Source organism: Falco punctatus (genome assembly GCF_963210335.1).
Source record: "Falco punctatus genome assembly, chromosome: 13".
NCBI classification, from domain to species: Eukaryota; Metazoa; Chordata; class Aves; order Falconiformes; family Falconidae; genus Falco; species Falco punctatus.
The window spans coordinates 28566139-28591420 of record NC_137593.1 but is presented as its reverse complement, the minus strand read 5'-3'; the positions used below and the strand labels follow the sequence as shown (position 1 = coordinate 28591420).

General features: G+C 57.8%; 1 protein-coding gene across 4 annotated transcripts in view; it reads right to left on the bottom strand.

Annotated features, from left to right (window-relative positions):
• The window catches only part of IGF2BP2 (insulin like growth factor 2 mRNA binding protein 2), a 27157-nt gene extending 1875 nt beyond the window's left edge, over positions 1-25282 (bottom strand). Inside the window, exons 1-16 of one of the 4 annotated variants that reach the window (XR_013931835.1) lie at positions 24944-25282; positions 24355-24415; positions 13556-13604; positions 13141-13192; positions 12524-12587; positions 9813-10085; positions 5578-5712; positions 4942-5064; positions 4521-4656; positions 4203-4331; positions 3244-3267; positions 1747-1812; positions 1464-1580; positions 1116-1190; positions 749-880; positions 334-447 (exon numbers count right to left, since the gene is read on the bottom strand). Coding sequence is in view for 3 of the 4 variants with exons in the window: in XM_080410356.1 (XP_080266482.1) it covers positions 334-447; positions 749-880; positions 1116-1190; positions 1464-1580; positions 1747-1812; positions 3244-3267; positions 4203-4331; positions 4521-4656; positions 4942-5064; positions 5578-5712; positions 9813-10085; positions 12524-12587; positions 13141-13192; positions 13556-13604; positions 24355-24415; positions 24944-25133 (1740 nt within the window). In the remaining variant the exon portion in view is untranslated. The remainder of the gene's footprint in view (positions 1-333; positions 448-748; positions 881-1115; positions 1191-1463; positions 1581-1746; positions 1813-3243; positions 3268-4202; positions 4332-4520; positions 4657-4941; positions 5065-5577; positions 5713-9812; positions 10086-12523; positions 12588-13140; positions 13193-13555; positions 13605-24354; positions 24416-24943) is intronic. The other 3 variants (XM_080410357.1, XM_080410356.1, XM_080410358.1) reach the window with 3 other exon arrangements.

Below are 25282 nucleotides of genomic sequence, written 5' to 3'. Positions count from 1 at the left end.
AACGGGCTGCTTCTGTCACTCCTCCAGAGCCTGGGGTTTGGGTGCTGCCACCCTGCTCAAGCACCCTCAAGAAGGGATGCGGGACCTTCCTGCTGGCACTGACGCCAGAGAGGAGCAGATTCACACCCCGGGCGTCTAAGACACCATCAAGCCAGCCTTTAAATCTAATGCTTGCACAGCTGGGAAGAGCTGCCAGAACCCTTAGTGCATCCCGGGTGCACAGGAGCCATGCGGAACAGAGCTGCAGGATGCCCAGGCAGCGCAGTGCTCGGCAGCTTTCCTTGGTGGGTTAAACCGGTTGGGAATACTGGAAAGGCCACAGCCAAACCTTACCTGACTGGCAAAAAAATGCCCAATGATTTTAACGATGACCTCCTCGTTCTCGTCTGGGGTTTGGTCTCGCGGCACAATCACTTCTGCACTGGTTAAATTTTGCAGTTCGTTTACCTGGAGCAAATGACAGATCCCAAGGTTTGGTTGTGGAAGAGCCAAAATCCTCCCCTGCTGGTGTCAGCCCTGGCTTCGAGCCCGCGCGCAGCACCAGGCTGCCATGGGGCGCACCCTGTCCCCCTCCCTGGGACAGTCACCGCCCAGTGAGAGCCACCACCAGGACACGGGGCTGGGGTCAAGACCTTGCCGCAGTCACCGAGCACCTGGGCTTTGCCCCCCAGGGCGGGCAGGGGCGATGGGTGATGCCCAGCTCTGCAGTCCTGGGGCAGAGGGGAGCATCCCCACACCCCCCACCTACCGTCTTGCCACCTTTGCCTATCACGCGGCCGGCAGCGAAGGAAGGCACCTTGATGTGGGCTTCAAGCTTCACTTCTTCTTTCGGGTTAAAGAAGTTTTCCTCTTTCAGCTTCCCAAATATTCGCCCCTGGGCCTGGAGAGCGAGACACAAGGGAAGTGAAGCCATCGGGCAGCAGTTCTAGCAGTGCCTCTGTGCCCTCCATCCCTAGGGGTGATGATGTACCGATGTCTGGCAGCATCAAAACCACGGTACGAGCAAACAGCCCCCCAGCACTCAGAGGGAGGCAGAGCCAGGCTGGCAGCACAGCAGCGACCAAAGGGATGCTCTCGATTGTCCCTCAGCCACCCCCACCCCGTGGCCAGCGCACCTTGAACTGAGCCTCGGGCGGCCCCGTGATGATGACCATCCGCTCGCTGGCATCGGGACCTTCTGCTGGGGCGATCTGCGGGGGGATGGGGGAGGAGGAGTGTGAGCAGGGCCCCGCTGTGGCAAGACCTCCCCCCGTGCTGGATGTCCCCCCATGCAGGAGCATCCCCCTACATAGGGGCATCCCCTCCCACCCAAGCATGGGTGATAACCGGAGTGTCACAGGACCATGTTTGTACTAATGTGGGCAGCAGCATCGCTCCCCGATGGCTCCCGTTCACTGCCCTCAGCAGCAGGAAGGGGAAACAAGGCGCAAAGCCTGGGGCCAGCCCCGCAGCACCCTGCTCACCTTGATGGAGGCACCAGCAAACCGTGCCAGCTGCTTGATATGCTGCCCCTTCTTCCCGATGATGGCCCCCACCGCCTGCGTCGGGATGAACAAGTTCACAACCTCCTGCTCCGGCAGCTGGCAGGGGCACAGAAGAGCGAGACGGTCAGGGGACCAGCTGGACTGGGGTGGGGGTTGCCCCCCCTGCCAGCACCCCAGGGCAGCGGCTGCCCCCCGGCCACATGCCCACCCTCCCACGGTGCCCAAGCAAAGGTCTCACGGAGGGAGGTGCCGGGGCACTCACGGGGTGCTGATGGGGGAAGGCGCCAGCTGGGGTGGCTCCGTACAGACCCGAAAGGTATGCAGAGCTCTAGGGCAGGAGAGAAAACAAGGGTCAGTGACATTCCCAACGTGCCAGGCCCCTTCCTGGCCGCCCCCAGCCTGACATGGAGCAGCGTGCCACCATGAGCCTGGCAGGGACACGGGGACAACCCTTCAGCCCCCTGGAACTCCCCCCGGGGAGCGCAGGTGCACATCGGGGCGAGCTGCAGCGCGGCTCCTGCGTGAGCACAGCGAGGCTGGGAGGTGGATGGGGGCTCCCAGCTACCCCCAGCCCCTCCCTGCTACTATTTTTTTGGCTGTGTCCTACTACTGTTTACAGCAGAAAACTGGCCCCTACGGCCTTTCAGAGCAGCCACAACCCTGGAAAGCCAAAGCCCTGCTGCAAAACCCTGCAGAGGAGGTGGGGGTTTGGCGAGAACCAAGCGAAATGTCTGGTTTGGCTCCAATTTCCACCACCGTTTCCCTTCTCCAGTTCCAAGAGAAGAAAAAGCCAAGGCTGAAGATGTTCTCCCAAGACCGGGGCTGGGGACAGGGAGAAAGCCGTGGGTCTCTCCACGGCACAAAGGGGTGCATCCCAGCAACCCAACTCAACTCCGCTTCAACTCTTCAGTGTCTCAAATACATCAACGTTTCTCCTGGCAGCAGACACAACTCTCTCCCGCTCTGGATGCAAGCGCAACCAGTTGCTACCTGCAAACCACGGTTATTTGGGCGGAGAGGACCCAGCTCCCCTGCCCACAGCTGACGTGGCTCTTGCTCCCAGCCCTCTACTTACACCTGCTGCGCTGAGGTTTACGCTCTCCCTCGCACCGAGATCATGCTCCCTGTGCCCACCCTCTGCTCCTGGCCACAGGCTGCTCCACGTCTCCTATACCATCGTGTCCTCTCCTGCCCAGCTGGTCCTTGCGGCCAGCGTGGGCACTGAACCTCCCCAGCTCCCCCCGTTCACTGTGAGGCTCCTTCCTCATCTTCCATCCTCGCCAGGTCTCTAGAGCTCCAAGAGCTGAAGCTCCAGCCACCGGTCCCAGGTCCTGCTGAGGACACGATCAGAAATGACCACTCTGAGGTGTGAAACACGAAGTACTTGAGGGGAAGGAGCTGCCATAGAGCCAGGCTGGTTCCTGTTAGGTATTTTTTTGGCAGCTCCTCGGTTTACTATAAAAAAAACAACGATGGCAGAAGCAACTGCTCCTCTTGGCCTCGCCAGGATGGCTTTAAAAAGGCCACACAGATGCTGCCCGTGAGGAGACCTGCCTGGCTCCACTCCATCACGCCAGCAAACGTTCCAGCAGACCCTTCCCAAAGGCTGCGCTCATGGGGCGGTGGATGCAGGAGCAGCCCCCCCCCCCCCCCCCCCCCAGGCTGGCAGTGCAGGCAGACCGAGGGGCCCTCGGTGCCTCCGCAGCCATCGCACCCACCACGCTCGTCCAGCCCTCTGCAACGCCAGCCTGGCACTCACCGTTCTCCTCCGACCGCTCTGCTGCTGGCGTCGCCAGGAAAAGAAAACAGCACAAGTAAATTAACCCGCGTGCCAGTCGCCGTGCAGCCAAAGCATCCCAGCAGGAGGATTTAGAGACTAACGGAGACTGACCACAGAGCCTGGTCACCCTGAGGGTGTTCTCCAGCTGCCAGCAGGCTGGGGATGGACCTTCTGCCTCAGCACTCTGGCTGGCGTGTCTTCCTGACACTGGACCATGCTGCCAGCGTGTGACCTCAGTGGTTTTAAAACTGCCTCCCAGTTTTAAGGGTTGCTTTGCCGCAGGTCTCGCAGCCACAGCATCCCGAGGAAGAGGAAACCCCTTGCCTACGAACTCAGGTGATGACTGGCACCCAACAACCACAACCCTTCGGGCATAGGGCAGGGATCAACGCTGATGGCGCTGGTTGCTCAGGGTGGGCTGCTCATCCCCCTTCACCCTACACTCCACGTGCCCTGTGACGATGCTGGTGGGTTCAGGTGGCCACCAAGACCAGACCCGCAGGGCACAACCCAGTCCACACCATCCCAATCCAGCAGTGGCTTTGGGCTCAGGACTGAAGACCACCTGTGTGCGTTTTCCATGCTGGCGTCAGCACAGATTGCCCCCAGCCACCTTCAGAGACCGGCAACCTTGGGACACAGACGGCCCTTAAACACAGGTTAAACCCAGCTCAGCCCACGGGGATGCAGCTGATCTTCCCAGGGAGCTAAATCCAAGGAGCGACGAGCCACACTCATTCACTGTCTTCTCCACTTTGCTACTGCAATGAGCATCTTCCCCAAACGGCCAAGAGCCAGAGCTCTTGTTCAAGGCTCCCCATGAGATGGCACCTACAGCCACCGTGTCCACCCAAACTCAAGAGCTACAGCAGCAGCGTCCAGCGACCACTCTGCCCCCAAGAACGCGTCCCCTGCACCCCAGAACTTCTTGCACTTACTGCAAACGGGTGGCACGGGGTGGCTGCTGCAGCCCCTCGGGCGCCCGGGGTGGATGGGAGCATGGACAGCCCCGTCGAGAAGATGCCCAAAGCACTGAGGTTCAGACCTGGGATCAGGTTGGCTTGTTGCTGGGAAAGCAAAGACGTGGAGAAACGTGTAAAAGGCGGAGCGGGGTTCCCACCGCGGTGTGGACACAGGGGGTGAAGGCCTGCGGCCAGCCCTCGCCCTAACACACCGGCTGCCCCCCAGTTGTCTCCCAGCCGCCTCAGCACGGCTCCGAAGCGGCGGCATCCCAGGCGGGAGGGCTGGGAGCTTACATTGACGGCCACCACGTCGTTCTCGTAGGCCTCGCGCAGCTTCTTCATGATTTCCACTTCGGCATTGGAGCACGCCTCCGTGCTGCCCTTCACCGTGATGGTCCGCTCAGGGTTATAAATGGTTAAATCCTGCAAGCTACCCCACAGATACATCCAGAGGCACGGTTACATTTTTTTCCCCCGGTTAAAAAATGAAAAAAAAAACAAACAAAAACAAACCACTGGAAAACTAAACTCTCCCAGAGACAGCAGGGGACCACACGCCCTCTTCCCTGCCCAAGCCCACCATCCACCCGGGATGAGGAACACCCACCCGGGATGAGGAACGTGCATGAGAGGATGCAACTGCTGTTTTCTGGCTCCTCCGCTGCCCGTACCATGCTGGGTAGAAGGGGATGGCTTGGTGTTCACCACGACTTACGGGGAGATGGTGATCTTCGTGCCTGTGTCCTGCTCGATCTTCTTGAGGTTGCGGCCCTCCTTGCCGATCAACCTCCCCACCAAACTGTTGTGTGCTAGGATTTTCAAGGGAATCTCTTCTGCTCTAAAATGGATTAAAAAATAAAATCTAAATTTCCACCTGGCCAAGAAACCAATTTCCAGCAACGGGCACTAACGACGGGGTGGAAGGAGCAGAAGAACCACCACCGTTTCCCCCACTGTATCTCCCCATCTTCATATAGATCCATAGCGAGGATATATCAGGCTCTAGCCCTATATATAGAACAACATATAGAGAGAACAAAAAAGTCCTCGGGGACTTCCCCAGCCTAGGGGCACACCTGTATTTCACGGGGGTTTTTGTTCTCCAAGTTTGCCTACATGCTCTCTGGACCCCACCCGAGCTTCTGGTCTCTACAGCACTGTCAACCCCACCACGGAGAAGTCACGAAGCTCTCAGTCATTCACTGACCCATGACTCCATCCTGAAACTCCCAATGCCAGCCACTCCCCCGGGGGGTGGCAGGTGACAGAAGACGGCTGCTTCTCCACCGATGGCCGAATTTACCTCTCGTCCACCAAACCTGCCCTTTTTGCTGAGCCAAGGGGCACTTACGATTTCGTTTCATCAGCCTCCTTCTGCATGATATCAAGGATCATGCGACAGGCTTCGGAACACCCCTCTGGCGTGGCATGGATGGTGATGGGCTTTTCAGCGGCGCCAGCGTTCTCCTTCCGATGGATGTCAACCCTACAGCAAAACAATCAGCAGAGAGGAGCCCCCTGAGATGTGTCTGGCATGTCACGAAGGCTTTCCAGAGCTCAGGAGCTGAGCCCGCTGTTGGCAGAAAAGCTCATTTCAACACCTGCTCAAGCTCTGGGGGGGACCTGGGTCTTGCTGACAGACATCTACCATCACCGGGTCTCATGCAAGCCCAGGCAGTGTCGCACTTCGGTTGGCTTAGATCAGATTTGAGCTACGTTCACCTTTACAACCTGAAGTCTGCCCAGGAGCTGAGGGATCTCAAGCAACGTCAAACAATGCATCAAGAGGGGACGGAACCAATCCTCAACTGGCCAAAGCCCTGTGCCACCTGTCTGTCATCTCTGATGCCAGCCTGCCTGGAGCAGGAGCCTGGATTAGAGGTCTCCAGAGGTCCCTTCCAACCTCAACCTCTCTCCGCACAACACCCGAGGCTGCCCAGCAACTTGCCACAACCATTGCGTGTTGTTTGGGACAGAGAGACAACTTACCCATAGGCAGCGTGTGTCACGACACGGGGCCACATGTCAACAACAGCGCTCGTACTCACGCCCTTCCGCGGGAGACCAGAAAGCTCTCCCTTGCGCACCGGCAGGGACCGCGCTCTAGCTCCTCTGGTCCTCCCCTCCGCTCATGGCGGGGAGGAGGCACGTGCCTCCAGCTCGCTCCTCACCGCTCAACCGTACCTGGCAAAGCCCTGAGAGAGAGGGAGAGAGGAAAGCAGGGTAGGAGACTCCCACACGTCAACCACGCGTCTTGGAGAACAGGGGTAAGCAACCGTTCTATCTTCTCCACACGAGTCCGCGCGCTCTTCCCACCGGAGGATGATGCCGTGCAGCCGTCCTGGCATTGGACACCCCCTTGGTGTCCCCATCACTGCTTCAGCAAGGGCCAGGCTGGCCCACATCTTCTGAGAAGATGCAGAAGTGGCCGCTCAGCCACTCAGTGGATGCCACCAGTGCTCAGCTCCAACACGGTGCCCTCCAGCCACGACTCTGTTTTCACAAGAGGTCCCCATCCTGACCGGGATCATTCAGGGGTGCTGCTGTGCATGCAAGGCCAAGGGTCGTGGTGCAAAGTCACCCCTAACCAGCACATTTGGATGCTGCAGGGTCACGGTGGGTTTGCACAGCTCAGCTCTTCCAGGAGCTCAAGAAAGCGTGTAGGAACAAGGACGCTTCATCTACAGGTAGAAGGGAAGCACGTGGGTGAACCTTCCCTGAGATAAGGCGGGAGCCCTTGAACCAGCTTCAGAAGGGACCTCAGGGTGGCTTCATCTGAGCACCGAAGGTGGAATGAAGACAGAGTCTGATCCCTTTTGCAGGCCACCTCTCTCCAGATCTCCTGTGGCTTCAGCTAGAGCTGCTCAGGCAGGAGACTGGTCCTACTTGGACTGTGCAATGAGGTGCTGGAGGCATGGGCACCGCCGAGCTCCCCCTGCCCTTTGGTTACGTCTACAGCACCGTGACCCAGCTGCATGCTGTGTGACGCCCTCCAAGGCGCTCCCAGCTGTGGAGCTCCATCAGCTTGACTTAGAGGACCTGCTCCTTCAGAGGCAGCACCCAGCAGACGCAGGGACACCCGCTGCCCTGCCACCCCCTCCACCAGGGAGAAGGTAAACGCATCACGACATGCCACGAGAGGCGATGACAGGCCCATGCTCCAGAGCGGTGCCACAACATCGCACCGCATTGAAGCTCCCAGCTGGGGGGAACCGATGAGGGATCCATGGCTGCCCCAACAAATCCCACAGACAGGAGTCAGGTAGCTTCTTGAACCCGGGAGCAGTAGAGGCTGGTGGAGATGAGGCATGCAGCTGAGACTTTGTACCAAAGAAGGGCCAAGAGCCATGGATGGGCTGAACGGACGCACCAATGTGATGAGTACCCTGGACAAGCCCAGGAGAGGAACACAGGCCAGGTGTCTGGCTGATCACCAACCCATCCCAAACCTGGACGTGTAGGTGCAAGCTCAGTTTGCAGCAGACGGGGCGCCAGGAAGGGGCCGCTGCACTTGGGCAGGTTCCACCCTGAAGAGCTGGAGGGCGGAGGAGAGCTTTGGGCTTTCCAGCACGTCCCACTGCTGCACAGCTCCATTCCAACAGGAGGATGGAGAAGGAGACCCTCAACTCCCTCATCCCATCAGCAGCTGTGCATGGGACCCTGGGGTGCTGCAGGCAGGGGAGACAACAGGGACAGGGCAGGTTTTCCCCTGGTGCAGCAGGAAAAAAACTCCAAAACACCTTATGGGGGGCTGGGAACGCTTCAGAGCGGTGGCCGTGAGGGACAGCCCTCTCAAGGTGGACACTATGGTCTGCATGTAGGGTTATCCTGGCTCCATGGCTGCTTGGTAGCAACGGTCCTCTTCTTATCAAGTTACAAGGGCTGCGGCTGCTGTGGAAGGTTGTCTGGGAGGTGAGCTCTTGGTCTGGACACCTCTTCAGCCAAGGAAGAAGATGGCTCAACCTAGAGACAGTTTTGTCCCCTGGAGCTCAGGAGCATCTCTAGGCACTTCTAGCATCTTCTCTAGGGGAAGAGAGGGGCGAAGTCCTACGTGACCAGAGGAATCCAGGACCCAGCGTCGCTCTGAGCAGGAGCAGGGGCTGGGCAACAGGATGTCACCAGCACCCTCGTCCCCAGGACTGTCACACCGCTGGGTGAGCGTGGCCCGAGCCGGGGCAGAGCAGCCGGCTGGCACCCCAGACTGAAGGCAATGGTCTCCTGCGACTGCCCAGGCCGGGTGCATGAGGTGCCCCTTGCCCAAGGCTGGAGCAGAGGTGGTGGCCCACCACGGCACATGGCCTCCTTGGGCAGGGCAGGAGAAGTGAGCGCATGGAGCATGGCCTTCCTCCACAGCACCAGGTCTCCAGGGCAGGCTCAGGGACACAGCCCACAAGGAGGGACAGCTCAGTGGCAGGAACTGCCCCAGGCAGCAGCGTTTGGCCTCGTGGTCAGAAGAAACCGGCGGCTGGTGCCGGCCACCTGCCTTGCCAAGCTCAGGGCTGGCAAAGGGCCACCTTCCAGCCTTGGGTGGCAAGGACACAGCTACACCTGCTGCTCATCACACCAGGGGACTCACCTGGTGAAGAAGGGCTTCTGGCCAACCAGGACCAGCTCACAGCTACTAGGTGGCCACATCCTAGGGCTAGCCAGGCTCAAAATGCTCCTCTCCCTACCACCTGCCCCCTTTCCGTACAAACCTCTTCCCACAAACCCAGTACTGGGGTTCGGTTTGCTGGGCTGCGGAGTGGCGCGTCTTCCTACCTCCTGCTCAAGCAGACACGCTATTACCAAATCATTTGCCTCTAAAAGCTTCTCTGAGAACTAGGATGCCCTGGAGGACGTTCTGGTAAAGGAGTCCTATGTCCTGTGGGATCACTGGGTTCAGGATGATGAGCATGGGAGAAGACAGCTTTGGGTTAAACACAAACAAATCCAGGCAGGAGCAAACCATGCAGGAGAACCATGCAGAAAATCAAGAGGCGAAATCAATGTGAACATCGACAAGAGAAACATGGAAAACTTTGGCAAGACAGTCCCCCCCCCCCCCTTTTTTTTTGGGTTTGTTTTTTTTTTTTTCTTTCTTCAAAAATAAACGTATTAGAAGGCAACAAAAGGCTTCAAACCGTTACCAAAAACCCGTCCTCCTCAGGGCAGCGCTCCCAGTGCCCCTCTCCCCCCCGACAGCCCACACAGGGCACTGCAGGATGAGCGAACCCCGAGCGCGAGGACCGCCCGGGCACCGACCGCTGCACCTCGGATCCCCCTTCAGCACTGCACCCCCAAACTTGCCGTTTCTCCCTAAAACCTCGTCCCCAGCCGTCCTTGGGATTAGGCTTTAGAAACTCACTACTGGCCTTTCGGAACGTGCATCCCCCTCTTGGCACTACCCAGACCAGCCTGGCCAGCAGGAACGGTTCAGGACATGGGCTCTGCCACCACCCCACAAAGGCTGCACCCCAAGAAAACAGCACTGCACCCCAAGAAGACAGCACTGGCCGGCACCCAGAAGCCCTGAGCGCATGGAGGACCCATGCCAGGGACCTACAGCACCCTACGGAAGGAAACAAAACCATTCGAGGTACTTACTTGGACTGGGTTTGCTTAGTAAGGTTCTTTATGGTCAAGCCCTCCTTTCCTATGATCGCACCAACAAACTGCGTGGGCACCAGCATCCGCAGTGGGAAATCGAGCTGTTTGGGCTGCGAGGAGCCCCCTGGGGAGGAGCCCCGCTCCCTGGAAGAGTGGCCCCCACGACGGGATCGCTGCGGGGGCGGAGGGGAGCTCACCTCTTCATCCGGGATGTAGGAAATCTTGAAGGAATAGTTCTCAAACTGGTGGTCACTCAGCTTCTCAATTGCTCTGCAAGGCAGGGAGATGTGGAAGGTGGGGAGGGGCTCTCCGGGGACGGGCAGCCCCCCCAGCACTTGCCCTTGTAGACCGTGGTCCCTCCCCAGTCTGGAGAAGGTGGCCGCGGGAAGCCAAATCCCCCCGCTTTCCCCGTGCAGGGCAAACCCCACGGGTGGGACGGCGCCAGGGCTGGCACATGGCTTGTGCCCCCAGCAGAGGTGGGACGCCAGCCTGGGGATCTGCCCCTTCACCTGGGGAAAGCGCTGGCCAGGAGCTATCACACAGCGTGGAAACAGCCTCGTGGGCTTTTTGGACATGGAAAAGGTGACGAGAGGGGCTCCGAGCAAGAGCTGGCACTCCGTGGAGAAGGACGTGGCACAGGATACCCTTCCAGCGGGAACCCCAACTCCCTTTCCAGTTCGGTGAGGCTGGGCATGCACCACCCGGACCTTCCCGTCACCCCAAGCCCCTCCTCAGCAGTGGGATGCTCAACCATGAGTCTGCCAGGACTGCTGGGAGTGGCGACAGCATCAGCCACGCTTCTTCCCTCCGCTACCGCGTCTCGCTCTGGCTGTTCGTAGGCAGGTGTAGGACCCCGCCGCTGCCAGCAGCTGCACCCAGCGAGGACCTCTGCAGCTTCACCGTCCCCTTCCAAAACCAGCACAGCACCCCGCTGGCTGAGCTCTCCGCCGAGGTCTTCCCTTCACCTGTTCCCAACGCAACGTGCTCTAAGTCACACACACAGACCCACGAACCACCCTGGCCTTTCCTCCCATCACTCGCTTCTGTGCCAAGCTGCTGAGCACCGCCCAAGACAGGCATCAGTCCAGCTGGATGCGACCCATCACAGCATCTTCTCTTCATGAAGCCTCCTACCCCAGAGCGTCAAGCACTGCCGTGTCGGTGAGACTCCGTCTTCCTTTCTTGCCACCCATCCCAAGACACAGCAGCTCATGGCACGTTTACCTGTGGTCCGTGGCACCTTCGAGGCTGGAGCACACCCAGCATGGCCACCCCAACAGGGCCAAGGAAGACTCTCCTCTGGCCTCCTGGACCAGCAGATCATTCTTCCCATCTCCGTCACCACAAGGCCAACCTGGTGATGGGTCAACTCAGATGGAAAGTTGCCGGAAAGTCCATCAGCAAACGGATTCTTGGCAAAGGGTCTTCCTTGCGTGGGGTCTGCCTGGCTCTCGGTCATACCAAAAATACCCTGGCCACCAAGTGTGAGAAGTGCTCACCACTTACTCGCAGCTAACTTAGGGCTGGTGTCCAGCACAGGGCTAAAGTCTCTACAAGCCTGTAACAAAGCGTTTAGCTTGAAACAGCCCTTGCATTTCTGAAATAACCCCCAGTTTGTTTGTTTTTTTCCTCTGCTGGCTACAATAAATCTTCAACCATGTCTTCACACAGCCCCACTGCACTGATGCACAGGCTCATCGGGTTCTTCCGTCCTTTTCAAGTTTTTCTTGACAGGTGGCTTTTCTTCATGTGTGCCTCTGCACAACGTGCAGGTGACCTACCCTCCGCTGCTCTCCCTCCCCTGCAGAGCCCGGCCACGGACCCCCCGGCTCCCTCTCACCCTCTAACTAGTTATTCGGCCACCCAAAGGCCCTCTCTTGTCTACGGCCGACGCGCTCTGACAGCCTTTTACATGTCGACCAGATGGTGTCTCTTGACTCCAGGAAGCAGGAGACAACAGTCTCTGCTTTTTGGTCTCCAACTTGAACCTCCCCCACATGGCAGAGGGTACTCAAGTCTCCCATCACCACAGAGTTTCTTCACCATCTCTCCTACTTCCTTCACCATAATCCACCTCTCCAGCAGCTTGGGCTGGGTGGTTGGACTGGTGATTAGTCCAGTACATTCCCAGTTTAGGTCTGGATTTCTAGCCTGGGAAGATGACTCCTTGACCCACTGCTTATCTGACCCAACCCTCAGCTTCCTAGAGCGCTTTGCTCCCTCAAGACAAGGCCAGCATGACCCTGCAAAGAACCTCGTAGGAAGGACAGTGTCCAAAGGCAAGATGGCACATCACAATGCCCCTTGGGGACAAGAGAAGGCACAGGGGAAGAGGAGACAACCACAGGGCTGATGGCTCCAGGCTGGTCCAGCCATGCCCGTGCATGTATGATGGGGCACCATGAGAAACCATCTCCCACGTGAAGGAAGAAGGCAGGAGACCACCCAGTGGTGGGATGAAGAGAAGACTGCTGGCAGAAGACACGGAAGATGACACAGCTCAAGACAAACCTAATACCTGCCTGCTGTACCTCGAGAAGATACACAGACAGCCCTGAAGGCACCTGAAGCTTACACTGTAAGAGCTCCGAAACAAGCCAAGGAGGCTCAGAGAGGAGACAAAAAGAAGCCTGGAAGATACCTGGGATTCCTCGGGAGAAGTTCAGGTGGTGTGAAACTATGGACAAAACAAAGCAAAACCCACTTACACTTTTGCTTCTTCTTTAGTTGCATACGTTACGTTGACAACAGCTGTTTCTGTGTCTGTGTTGACTGGGGGAAAACCAAGAGAAGGAGAGTTAGAGCAGGGAGGAGAGAGACATCACCGCTGCTCCCGGCCCCCCCGTACGGTGGGAGGGTAGTACCTGTCCTGTGGGGGGTGGCCCCGACTGCCACCTACACTTTTGCACCGCTGTATTTTCCCCCAGCACGAGGAGTGGGCTGGGCTGGCAAAGGACTGGGAGGTGCCAAGGCTGGACCCTGCCACCCCTGCCAGGGGGGACGCATGGCTGGACATCACCGATCCACCAACAGACCCCAAACAACACCCGGCTCGTTTTCACTTGCACGGAGAATTTGGATTTTAATTTGCCGGCGACCAGAAGCCCCAGGGGATGGAGGACCGATGGCCCATGCCGTCCCACCAGCGGACGGGTGGCCCCATCACTGCCAGCAGGGCTTGTGTCCATAGGGAAAACCACTTTAGCCCAGTACCGAAGACTGGGAAAACTAGGGTTCACCCCAGTGGGTGTTGTCCAGCGTGGGGAGAGCTGGGGAACAGTGCTGGGGCTTTCACACAGATGAGGACCATGCTGGACCATCTCACCTTGCTCTACGTTCTCCACCGTCCCATACTGAGCTAAGAGGCCATCCAGCACCTGGGGGGGAGAGCACAAAGAGGGCAGGTGAGGCAGGCAGGAGGGGCTGCCCGACAGGCACGGAGGGGCGGGGAAGAGCCTGCCGCACCCGCAGACACCCTCCGAAGAGCCAGCGTCACCCAACCGCTTACATGCCTTCCCCCATCTGCCTCCCGTCACCCCCACCCCCCAGCTCCGGAACCCACAAGCAGGTGGGGGGAGATGGAGCCCAGTTCACGCTCAGCCTCCCTCCTGGTTTTACTGGGGAAGGTAAATGGTGGCCAGCATGCGGAGCGCACGCTCCCGCGGCACAGCTCGCGGTGCTCGGCAGGGCTGACGGAGGAGGAGGAGAACGGGATGCCTTCGGGATCGTCCGCTTCTTACCTCCCACTGCAGGTGGGGGGGGATATTTCGGATCTGGATCTTCCTGCTCCTGCAAAGACAAAGCCCGGGTTAGGGCCTGCCGGCACGCCGCCGCAGGAGGGGAAAGGCCTCCTGGGGAGCCGGCGGTGCTGGGGAGAACCTGCCAAAGCATCCTGCTCCCCCACGCCCCCCTGGAGCAGCCCAGCCCTGGGGAAAGCCACTTCTCCCAGCCTTGCCCGGTCACCACGCACCGAGGCCGAAGCTGTCTCCAGAACGCTCCATGCTCGCGCCGGCGGCTGAGTTTCCAAGGAAACCTCCTGAAACAGCCTCTGCAGAGCCACGGCCACACAGGGATGGCTGGGACACGTGCACTGAGCGCACTGCCCCGGGCCACCTGGCTGCGTGGGGACGGGACCCCCAAGAGCCCCCATGCCCAGCCCTGCTACGCCTTGAGGGGGGCTCTCAAAAAGTGCATCCTGCCAATGTCCACCACCTCCCAGCAACGCGGGGCTGCTTTCCGCGGGGATACCTACACCGTATGCTGGGAGGCCTGCCCTTGGAGATGGCCAGCACGCCCGACCTTGCCTGGCTGCACCCCCAATGTCACCACGGCACAGCCTCGGGCGCGGATGCACAGGAACCATTGCAGAGGCCTCCCAAGAGGTAACAGCCACCAAGTGCCTCCCCATCCTGGCTGCAAGATGACGTGTTTGGGCAAGTGGGGTGTTCGGAGACACCCAAGTCCATGGAGAATCCAGCCACGCCGTGAACTCACGCACTGTCCACCCAGATCAGCATCCCTAACCCTGCCCGTAGTCCCTCAGCTCCAGCCAAAGCAGCGCCCTGCTCCCACCTGGCCCAGCTCGAAGCTCCATCAGAGCAGGGCCAGACCACCTCTCCCAGCACCAGGGCTACGTTTTGTGACCGAGCCACCCCGTGGCACACGCACACAGCCGGGTTTCAGGAGCTGACCGGCAGCTGGAAGCCACCTCGGCGAAGCTTTGCCCTGCCTTGGGACAAGCTCAGGGAGGACACCTGGCAGGCATGGCACCACCAGCCTGAAGGCAAGCAGCCACCGGCAGCCCCAGCCGATGGCCAGCAACAGCCAGGGGCTTTGGGCCAAATCCTACAGGAGCGGCGAGAGGAGCTCTGCTCACCTGCAACCCATCAACATCCCAACACCCTGGTCCCACCAGCAGCCTTCCAACAGCTGGCAAATGGCTCCAAACTTTGGCCCAAGCAGCGAGGATGGCCCCTGCACCCTCTGCTCGTCAGAGTGCGCCCCAAGCCCCTGCAAACAATTTTGGCAGATAAAAAGTTTCTCAGGTCTTTTGGGGCCAGTCACTGGGGACTGGGAGGAAATGTGGGGCACGGCAAGAACCAGAGGACGGGCTGGCTTTCACGCAGAGCCCACCACAGCCCGGGCTGGGGGGAGCCGTGCATCGCAGTGCTGGGGGCTGGTGAGCTCCGGACACGACCTTTCTGCCTCCACAGTGGCAGCACACTCCGCTTGCTCCCAGTTTAACAGCACAGGGCAATGGGAACCTTGGGACGGGCAGCCGTCTGCCTTGGGGAGCAGGAATTGGGGGTGCAGCACGAGCGGCGTGGCTCTGAGGATGCTGGTGGATACGTGCAGCGATCCGGGGCGCCTGCCCCCACGAGCGAGAAAGGGGCAGCAGGGAAAGGACGTGCCCTGCGATGTGGGGGATTATTTTATTTTAAAATTAGACACATTAAAACTAGACAGCCACGGGAGTATTTTTTCTGCTCCCCACGTATATTTATAGATGCACACACGAATAGATGCTGGTGGCTTCTCCTGGCAGAGCAAGTGGTTTGCACCAGGATTTCCTCTCCCCTAATTAAGCATCTCATTGACGACAAGCAATTAATAATAAGGAAAGAAAAGATGGGCTGCCCATGGGGACACAAAAAGGCTTGTACATTTATTCTGAGCCTTAATGTTATCAGCATTTTAGGTTTAAAAACAAGGGGGTGGGGAAAACCCACCACCCAGCCCAGGAGAAGGACCACGGTCACACAAAGCAGCTGAAGCCACCGAGGAGCCTCGTATCTCGTGGTGCTGCTCACACAGGTATGGCCAGCAGTGCGACCAGCGACAGACAACAAACCCTGCACTCGCACCCAGACCAGGAGGTGGCCTCAATAAAACCCTGCAGGGGGTTGACAGACCTTCCCCCAGGGATCCAGGGATCCTGCGTCCGGCCATCCCTGCTGACCGGTCACCTCTCCGCCGTGGCCAAGCACCCTGCCCGGCTCGCAGCCTGCCCCATGCTGCAGGGATGGCTCTGCCTGTCAGAAGAAATCGGTCACTGCAAAAAAGTGGGGAAGCCAGAGCTGGGGGAAATGGTGCTCTCCTGCAGCGCTACCAAACCCCTCTCCTCCAGCAGCCACCGGCTCATGTCCCAAGCTGCCACCCAGGATTTCAAGGCTGTGCATGCAGCTGTAAGATCCTTGCGAGGCAAGGAGGAAGACTCATCCCATCCCACCCAACGCCACCCCTGGCCAGAAATGAGGCGGTGAGGAGGACCGGGACCAAGGGGGACCATGGCAATGACCATCCTGCACTACTTGCCAACAGCCAAAACCCCTCTCCTGCCCATCCCTGCCACCTGCCCAGGGCTGACGCCGCACCCAGTACTAACGCTCTGCAGGGCCCACTCCACAAAACAGGAATGTTTCATTTATAAAAACACACTGACATTTCCCAGAGGGGTGATTAAGACACCCAAGTCCACTCCTGAGCGGTGCTGAGCTCCTGGGACACTGCTCCCGCCTGCTCCAAGAGATGCATCCTGCCCCCGCGCCGAGCGGTGACACGCTGCCAGGCTGCCCCAGCGAGCCCCAGCCCAGGTGCCAGCAAGGTGCAAAGGCACCCGAAAGCTCCCCGGGGAAAAGCCCTTCCCAGCTGCATGAGCCCGACCGAAGCCCAGGACCGGCCGCTCCCGCTGGCAGAGCGCCCCACACGCTGCCCCGCTGGTCCTGCCACCTTCCAGCCCCAAAACAGGGCGGGCGGCACCGTCACCTGCCGTATCCCGAGATGCCAGCGCTCAGCTGCAAGCCATGGCTCCAGCCATCCGCCCCCCCAGCCTGGCGACCACCTGTGCCCACGGGATGCCACAGGCTGGACCACGCGGAAGCCACTCTCCTTTTGGGGTTCACCCGGCTCGGCTCAGCCCATCCCCAAAGCCCAGCAGCACGGGGGACATGGGGCATTCTGAAGCAGCTCATCCAAGCACAAGCGGCCCGCTGGCCAGGCGTGGGGGTCCCCTCGCCAGCGTGTTGGCAGCCGCTCTAGAAACGCCTCTGCCTTGAACTGAACTGCACCGGGGCTGTCGCCTCCCGCACCTCGGCCAAGGGAGATGCCAGGGCAGCCCCGGTCCCCCGAGGAGCTGCCTCATCCCCTCCGTGCCGCTCGCCCACCTCCCGACGCACCCAAGGAGAAGGACCACAGCGAGGCGGTGTATAACCCCACCTCCCAGGGGACACTACAGCACATTCCCACTTCCCAGCATCCATCCAGGCTGATACAGAGCACCTAAAGCTACCCAAATAGCACTCAAGGCTTCACCCCCACCACCTGGCGGGTCTCCCAGTTGCTCATTATCACTGCTCAGCATTTAAAAGAAGGTTATTACTCCTACCGGGTGTATTTTTAATAGCTCTCGTAATTCCCTACCTGGTCAAAGCCGTGCTGGACCACGCGTGGTCATAGCTGACGGAGTGATGGATGTGTATCCAAGGCCATCATCTATTATTCCCAGGGCTGGGGTACGGACCATGCGTGGTCCTCATGGGACAGGGCAGCAGAGCTCAAGGCCACCCTCCTCCAACACCACTCCTGAGAGGACTCTGGAGCAGAGAACTCCTTTGTTTTGATTTTCCTCACTCCTCCCAAAACCTGGGAGACTGGGGACCGATTTCAGCATGCGCACACAGCCCCCAGCGCACGACCGCATGATGAAGGCAGCAGCCACGGTTCACCCAACCTGTTTTGCAGCAGGCTGGTAGGAATTTAAGAAAAAAAATAATAAATCACAATGACCAGTAACTACAGGTACAACGTTTGTGAAAAAATACTTCATTGTGTGGCACAAGCAGCCGTAGCAAGCTGCCCTGGGACAACCACCCTCCTGCTCCTCCCTACCCCTGCACCCACCAGCCATCTCGGTGCCCAGTCCAGGACAAAATGCCCAGTGGCAATTGAGCATCACCTGCAAGTGCTAAAGAAATCAGACTTATATAGGTTCCTCTGCTTTTTTGCCCTTCTAAATTCAATCAAAATCAGTCCTGATTGCTAGCGGCTACTCTGGCTCGAGGAAGAACCACCTCCTCCACCCCAGAGCTGGGTTTCGGGTACCACATGCCGGCTGGCACTGCACGCAGGGCGAAGGGGCCGGCGTTCTAAGCGAGCGAGGCTGCAAGCTGGGTTCATGAAATAATCCACGACGGAGCTGTGCTGTATTTTGTGCATCCATTAGACCGAAATTGCAAGGCCAACATCGCAACCCTGCAGGGAAAGGGGATGGAAAACCGACAGCCACCAGCATCACCGGCTGATGTCCACAAACGAGAGCTTCACGTGCCAGATTACCCATACTTGCTGAAATCAACCAATAAAACAGGAAGATGCCTTAAAACTTGCAGTTTATTCCCCAGAATCAGGTGGACTGGCTTTCTTTGGCACATCTCTCCCCTTTCCAGCAGTTCAGGTAGGCAGCAGAACTCGCACGGCTCCGTAGCCACCCATAGCTCCCAAGGAAATAACACGTAACAGCCCCCCCCCCCCCCCCCCCCCAAATCCAGGGATGCAGAACAAGAAAAATAAGAATGTGATGGAGCTGTGAAATGGAAACAACGAGCCACCAGGCCCCCTGCTCAACCTCCACGAGCCCACCCTGCATCTGCTCATGCCTCCCCTGCCCCATCAGGCTGCAGCTCCATGGACCACCCCCCGGTCCCCCGTGTCCCCCCTGCCCCCGGTCTCCTGTCCCCGAGGGCCCTCCCCTCCCAGAGGCGCTGGGGAACCATAAAATCAATTTCACTGACCTGGCTTCAATGCAAGCCTTACAGTGGTATGTAAGGGTGGCTTCACCACTGTTTGCCCTAAAAAATGAAGATTTTTTCTAGTCCAGCTTTGCAATATCTCACTATAATAAAGCCATAAAGGGAATTTATCACCTTCCACCTCGGATCAGTACTGAGGGCAGAGAAAACACGTCTGGCAGCTCCTGCTTTCAATAAAAATCAGTTTTCAACAGAACTGGGGGGGAAAAAAACAGGGGTGAAACGTGCTGGAAACGAACCATCTCCCCGGCAGCCCTGCCTGCTTCACGAAATATTTTTCCCAGGCAAGAAAACATACAAAACATGATGCTCGTCATCAGGTAGGGACTAAACTCAGCCCCACCTGAATTTTTCAGACCCAGCAACCCAGAGCCTGAGACTGACATGCTCCCTGAACCAGGCAGGGAAGAAGGCGGTGGTTGGGTTTGTGTCTCTCAATTATTCCATATATTTTTTTGGTCTATCAGGGTTGTCCTCAACAAGTTTTGCTCTCATCCAACGCAACCCAGCAGCGGATCTTAACAAGCAACGGCACTGTCAGCGCTGGGCTGGATAAGCATTAAAGAGCTGCCCCAGTTTCAACCAGTTGCCAAGAGCATCGCAGATGCATCTGCTCCAGTTCCCCTCCCAGCCCAGGGGCTTTGCCTTGACACTCTTAAGGAATTAAAATCCGTTCACGTTAAAGCCCAGTCCTCTTCTGCAGGACAAACAACCTGCTGAGGGATGGAGCGGGGGGGCAGCAAGGACAGCACGTGATTGATACATCCCCAGCTCACGGGGATGTATTAACAATAGGGATGAATGGGAAATAACGTCCCATCTGTCACAGCTTTTCAAGATTAAGGGGGGGGTGGGGGGGGAAGAGGAGGGAAAAAAAGGAAAAGAGGAGGGAAAAAAAAAGAAAAAAGGGAGGGGAGAAAAAGTGGGGGAAGGGAGGGTAGAAAAGAAAAAAAGAGGGAGGGAAAACTTAAAAGAGGGAGGGAAAAGGAAAATAAGAGGGAGAGGAGGGGAAAAATAACACACACACACACCCCCCGCACCCCCATTCAGTATCGGGATGAAGGGGAACACCAAGCCCTGTGTGGGAGCAGGGCTGCCAGCCCCGCTGTGCCGGGCAGGGGGGACACACACAGCGCTGCTGCAAGGGGGGCTCAACCACACCAGGCTCCCAGCCCCTGCCACCCAAAGCCACCCCCCCAGCCCCCCCAGCCCCAGCACCCACCTCTCCCTGGGGAGTGCCAGCGAGCTGGGCTAAGCAGGGCATCAATGTGATACCCAACGGGGCAAAAAGGCAAGTTCACACAACTGGAGGAACTATACATTGATAAAAATAGGTAACTCATGACATTCACGTATCATCTTCCTTTCGGCTCTGGCCTCTCCCTAGTGCCTTCACACCCAGGCAGGCTTGACGGCGGTACCAAGAAGTGCCCCAGCAGGCTGCAGCATGGCCTCGGTCAGCCTCTTGCATCATCTGTACCCACACACTGTCCTGCATCCCTGATGGCACCCCGCTCCCGCCCCTGCAACCCCAGTGACATCCTGCCCCCATCCCTGACGGCAACCCGCTCCCATCCCTGCATCCCTGATGCCATCCTGCTCCCATCCCTGATGCCATCCTGCTTCTGTCCCCGCATCCCTGATGCCATCCTGCTTCTGTCCCCGCATCCCTGATGCCATCCTGCTCCCGTCCCCGCATCCCTGATGCCAGCACCCGGCTCCCATCCCCAGCTCCTGGCCGGCAGCGAAGAACCAAGCAAAAAGGCAGCTAAAGAAAAATAAAGCAAGTCAGCTGCCACCAGCGCCCAGCTGACCCACACCTGAACAGACAGAATAAAACCAGCAACGGCATCACACCCAGCGGTGACAAGCACCAGGGTCAGCCTAGGAAAGGGGCAGCCCCCCCAGGGCCTTCTCCTGGCCAGCTCCACAGGGAACAGCACCCACGGAACCCTGCCACCCACCCAGCAGGCACCACGAGGGGGGTTCCCCACGCCTGATGCCACCAGCATCGCCCTGGCAATATCATTTTTGTGTGTGTATACACACATATATAAATATATATATATAAAAAAAGTATTGTTTTAATATATATAAACATACATTGAAAAGTATCTTTTATACATATATACTTTTACTACCTATATGTTAAAATACCTTTAAAAGCACATATTAGTATCTTATATGTAGTATCTTTATATATATTTAGTATCTTTATTTTTACATAAAAGATACTAAATGCTTTAAAAACTAAACCACACATTATTACTTTATATAAATATGAAAGACCCTGAAATACATTAAACAGCTATAGTTAAGACCCGGAGCAGGACGGCGAGCAGCCCCACTTTCAGCACTCCGCATCCCCCTCCAGCCTGGCGTAACCCAACACTCACCACACACAAGAAAATCCCCAGCAAGTTTAATTCCCTTGGCAAAGCGAAGCAAACCCTCCCCACGCTGCGGCCCGAGAAAAATCTCTTCTTGCCCTTTAGGTTTCTCTAATTATTTTTTTTTTAAAAAAATTAGACACATTAAAACTAGACAGCCACGGGAGTATTTTTTCTGCTCCCCACGTATATTTATAGATGCACACACGAATAGATGCTGGTGGCTTCTCCTGGCAGAGCAAATGGTTTGCACGAGGATTTCCTCTCCCCTAATTAAGCATCTCATTGACGACAAGCAATTAATAATAAGGAAAGAAAAGATGGGCTGCCCATGGGGACACAAAAGGGCTTGTACATTTATTCTGAGCCTTAATGTTATCAGCATTTTAGGTTTAAAAACAAGGGGGTGGGGAAAACAAGTAAATAAACAACTAAATAAAGCCAAAATACACAGAAACAAGAATTGAATTGATGCTTAAGAGAGGAAAAATTATTTAAGGCTAATTCCTTTTGAAACAGGAGAAAATCCTGCACGTCTCACAAAATCACCCCCAGCGAAGCTGCCTGGGCAGGCAGTTCCATCACCACCCCCCTGGCAACCTCTGCCCGCAGCAAAACCCCTTAAGTTTCGCCATTTACTAGATTAGCAAAAAAAAAATAAATATTTTTTTTTAATATTACAGTGATGTCCAGCCTCCCCCTCCACGCTGTTAAGATGGATGTCCCTTGTGCTTTTATTTCTAATCGCTGAAAATTACGGCAGAAGCAGAATTTAAAAGGCACCTTCGCAATTGGGAACCCAAAAATGTCACCGGTTTGGGGACACCAAACAGGGCTTCGCTCCATATTAAACTCCACATTTGTATCCAACGCTTGTATAAAAGTCAGCATTGGGGTGGCTGCGTTTTATTTTCTGTATTTCACAACCAACCCTGATTATTATTTTTTTTTATCTCTTTCTTTCCCATGAACAGGATTTTCAAAGATTTCAGAGCTGTACCACCCATGTTTAAGGGGAAAGATGATGCCGCCTCCCTCACCGCCACGCTCCAGATACAGAATACTCCTGACGCGTGATTGCATCGCCCTGCTTTAAGCAAATAAAAGCATTCCCGGCTCCTGCTGGGTTTAAAAATCAATTCAAAATTTAATCTTCAATTCTAAAATGTTGGGGGGGGGGGGGAAGAGGGGAATTTTTTTTTCTTTAATTCTCCAAGGCATATTACAGCATATACAAGGGGAACGACAAAAAAAAAAACCAACAAAACAATCGAGATACTGTTGGATCCTTCCTATAGGAGCCGAAACCATTTGGCTGGCAGCAGAATGGCTGATTTTTAACTCGTGAGAGGCGGCTCGGCAAAGCGGGCAGGATCCACGCTCCTTCCCACCGATGTCACGTTTAATTCCTGCCTTCGGAGAAACAGAAACAACCCCCTGCCAGCAGCTCCCGGCGCACCTCGAGGAATCCCTTCCCCGACCTACGGCAACGAGGTGTCAGAAAATGGGATTTCCAGCCCATTTCTTATCGAACCGTATTTATGGGCGTCTAAACACAGCGGTAAAATCAGAGCTCCGTGAGATCGGGTTATAAAAATACAGGGCTCCAGGTGGACGCGGGGAAGCGGCGGCATCGGCACCTCCCGGTCCCCAGCGCCGTGACGCAGAAACGCTGGGGGACGAGAGCCAAGATGGGCTCGGGTTCCCCAAGCCAAATTAAAACACAAACTCACTTAAATAACCAGCGGATTTTACCATCTGAGTCCCCCCCCCGAATTCCCAGCGCATCTCTAGGGCTCAACCACAACTACAAAAATTGGATTTTCTACAAATTTGAAGCCCTGGGGGGGAGGACAGGGGACAGGACACACACACACACACAACACGACAACGACAACAACTACAACATGACCACGTGAGGCTCTGCTCCCTGCCAAAAATCACATTATAAAAATAAAATCTATAATCTACCGAGGCAAAGGCACGGTCCCTGTAGCTGGATATATTAGTATAAAGCAGAATATATTTTTTTAGCTGTGATAAAAAGATATCAGCTTTAAATTAGATCTCAATAACCTGAGGAAACTTGGGAGCCGAGCTGGCATAGAAAACTTGGAGCCAGCTGAAAACAGCCTGATGCAAAATAAATCGGCATTTATTTCTGGGCTGTTTACACGTCCTTTTTTCTTTCAAAACACAGAAGAAAAAAAAAGTAGCAGCACCCCAGCCCGACGGAGAATTTAGGTAAAGGGGAATTCCTTGCTTACATCCCGAAGGTCGAGCCCCGGGTCCATGCTGCCTTTCCAAACTCCCAATTTCTGGCTCCATCACTCTTCCAGAGTCCTTGACAGAGCAGCTTGAGGCTGCTGCAGAGCTTCAGCCTACAAATACTACAGCTGGCGTTTGGGGGGGGGGGGGGGGGGGGCGGTTGTTGTTGGTTGGGGGTTTTTTTGTTTGTTTTCCAAGATTTTTGAAGGTAAGAGCGTGTGATCCCTGCCTAGGAAGAAACCCCACTCCGGCACACGTGATGCCGGGCACGAGCCGTTCCCCACTGAGCCTCAATTACACAACAGCGTGTCCCCCCACCGTCACTCCGAAATTAATGTCCTGACACCGATCTCCACACCGAGCCAACCATCCCGCAGGACCCTCCGGGGGGTCCCGGGCTTTTTCCCAGCGCACAGACCTTTTATCCCAACACATACTGGGGGGGTGAAAAACCAAAAATACTGTGTCGTGACGAGGGAGCGCGGTGATGGGGTGCGGGCTTACCTGCTCTACGGGGTGAGCGTGTCCCCAGCCCCACACCTGACCCCCAAGGGGGTGGGCTCTGCCCCTCAAGCGTTCAGTGTTGGGGACCCCCGGCTGCCAGAGGGAGAGGAGCATTTGCAATGAACTAATTGCTCAATTCCTCATTAAAAACAACCTCCTCCTGCAGCGCGGGCAGCCCAGCTGCTGGGCGCCCGCCCGGGGAGACCCCCAGGCCACCCCCCCGGAGAAAGCGGAGGGCTGGGGAAGGGGGAGGGGGTGTTTTTCTTCACCCCCAAAAAGCCAAGCGGCTGTTTGCTGCTGGCCCGTCGGGAAGCGCCCGCCCGCCCCGCCCGCCGCGTACGGGGGGGCCGCGCTGCGGGACACCCAGGGGTGAGGGGGGGCGGCCGGAGCGCTGCTGTGGGCCAGGAGCTCCGCTCCTTCCCTTCCCATCCCTTCCCATCCCCCGCCTCCGCTCCCCAGAGCGAAAGTAAAACCCGGCGGGGCTCCCGCCTCGCCCCCCCACCCCCGTGGGCCGGCAGGGGTGGGGGTGGTGGGGGCGGGGGGTGCGGGGGGGGGATGGCGAGCGGTTACCTGAGCTTTTTGGGCACGGAATAATCCACTTCCATCACTTTGCCGTGCAGCTCCACTTTCCCTGCGGAGACAGCGGGGCGCTCAGCATCACCCCGCGGCAGGCCCCCCCTGCTCCCCCCCTCTCAGCCCCCCGCCGCTGCCCGCCGCCCCCCCCCCCCCCCCTCCCCGGGCCGCCCCCCCCGGCCGGGCCGCCCCCGGGCCGCCGCTGCCCTGCCCGCGCCCCGCCGCCCCCGGCCCCCTGCCGCCCCTTCGGCCGCCCTTTGCTCCGCGCCCCCGGTGAGTTGGGGCAGGGCTCCTCGTAAAATGGTTCCCGAGGGGGAGCGGGTGCCGGGGGGGCGGCGGGTAGGGGGGGTCCGCGCCCGGGCGCCTCTTAATAAAATCGAAGAAAAAAATCAGCGAAAAATCGCCGAGGGTTGGGGAAGAGCCGGGGCGGCCGCGGGAAGGAGCGCGTGGGGGGGGGGGGGGGGGGGGGGGGATGCCCGGGGCTGGGGGCGCCGCGACACGGGGGAGCCCCGGCGGGGGGGGAGTGGGGGGCGAGGCGGGGGGATGCCCGGGGGGGGGGCGGGGGGGGCTGCGGCGCCTGGCTCACCCGAGAGGGTCTCGATGGCCCGGATGGCCCAGTTTTGGTCCGGGTAATCCACGAAGGCGTAGCCCGACTTGAGCAGGACCTGGCCGGCCAGGGGCAGCTTCCTCTCCCCGAAGAGCTGCTTCAGGTCCTCGGCGGTGGCGGCGGGGCTGAGGTTGCCGATGTAGAGCTTGTTCATCCTCCGCCGCTTCATGGGAGCCCCCCGGGCTCCTCCCCGCCCTCGGCGCCCGGTGGAGACGCGGGGACGGGAGGGTACGGCTCTGCGCCACCCGCCCTGCCCCAGCCCCAGCCCCGCAGGAGCCTGCGAGCGCGGCGGGCAGCGGGCGGAGCCGTGCCGAGCCC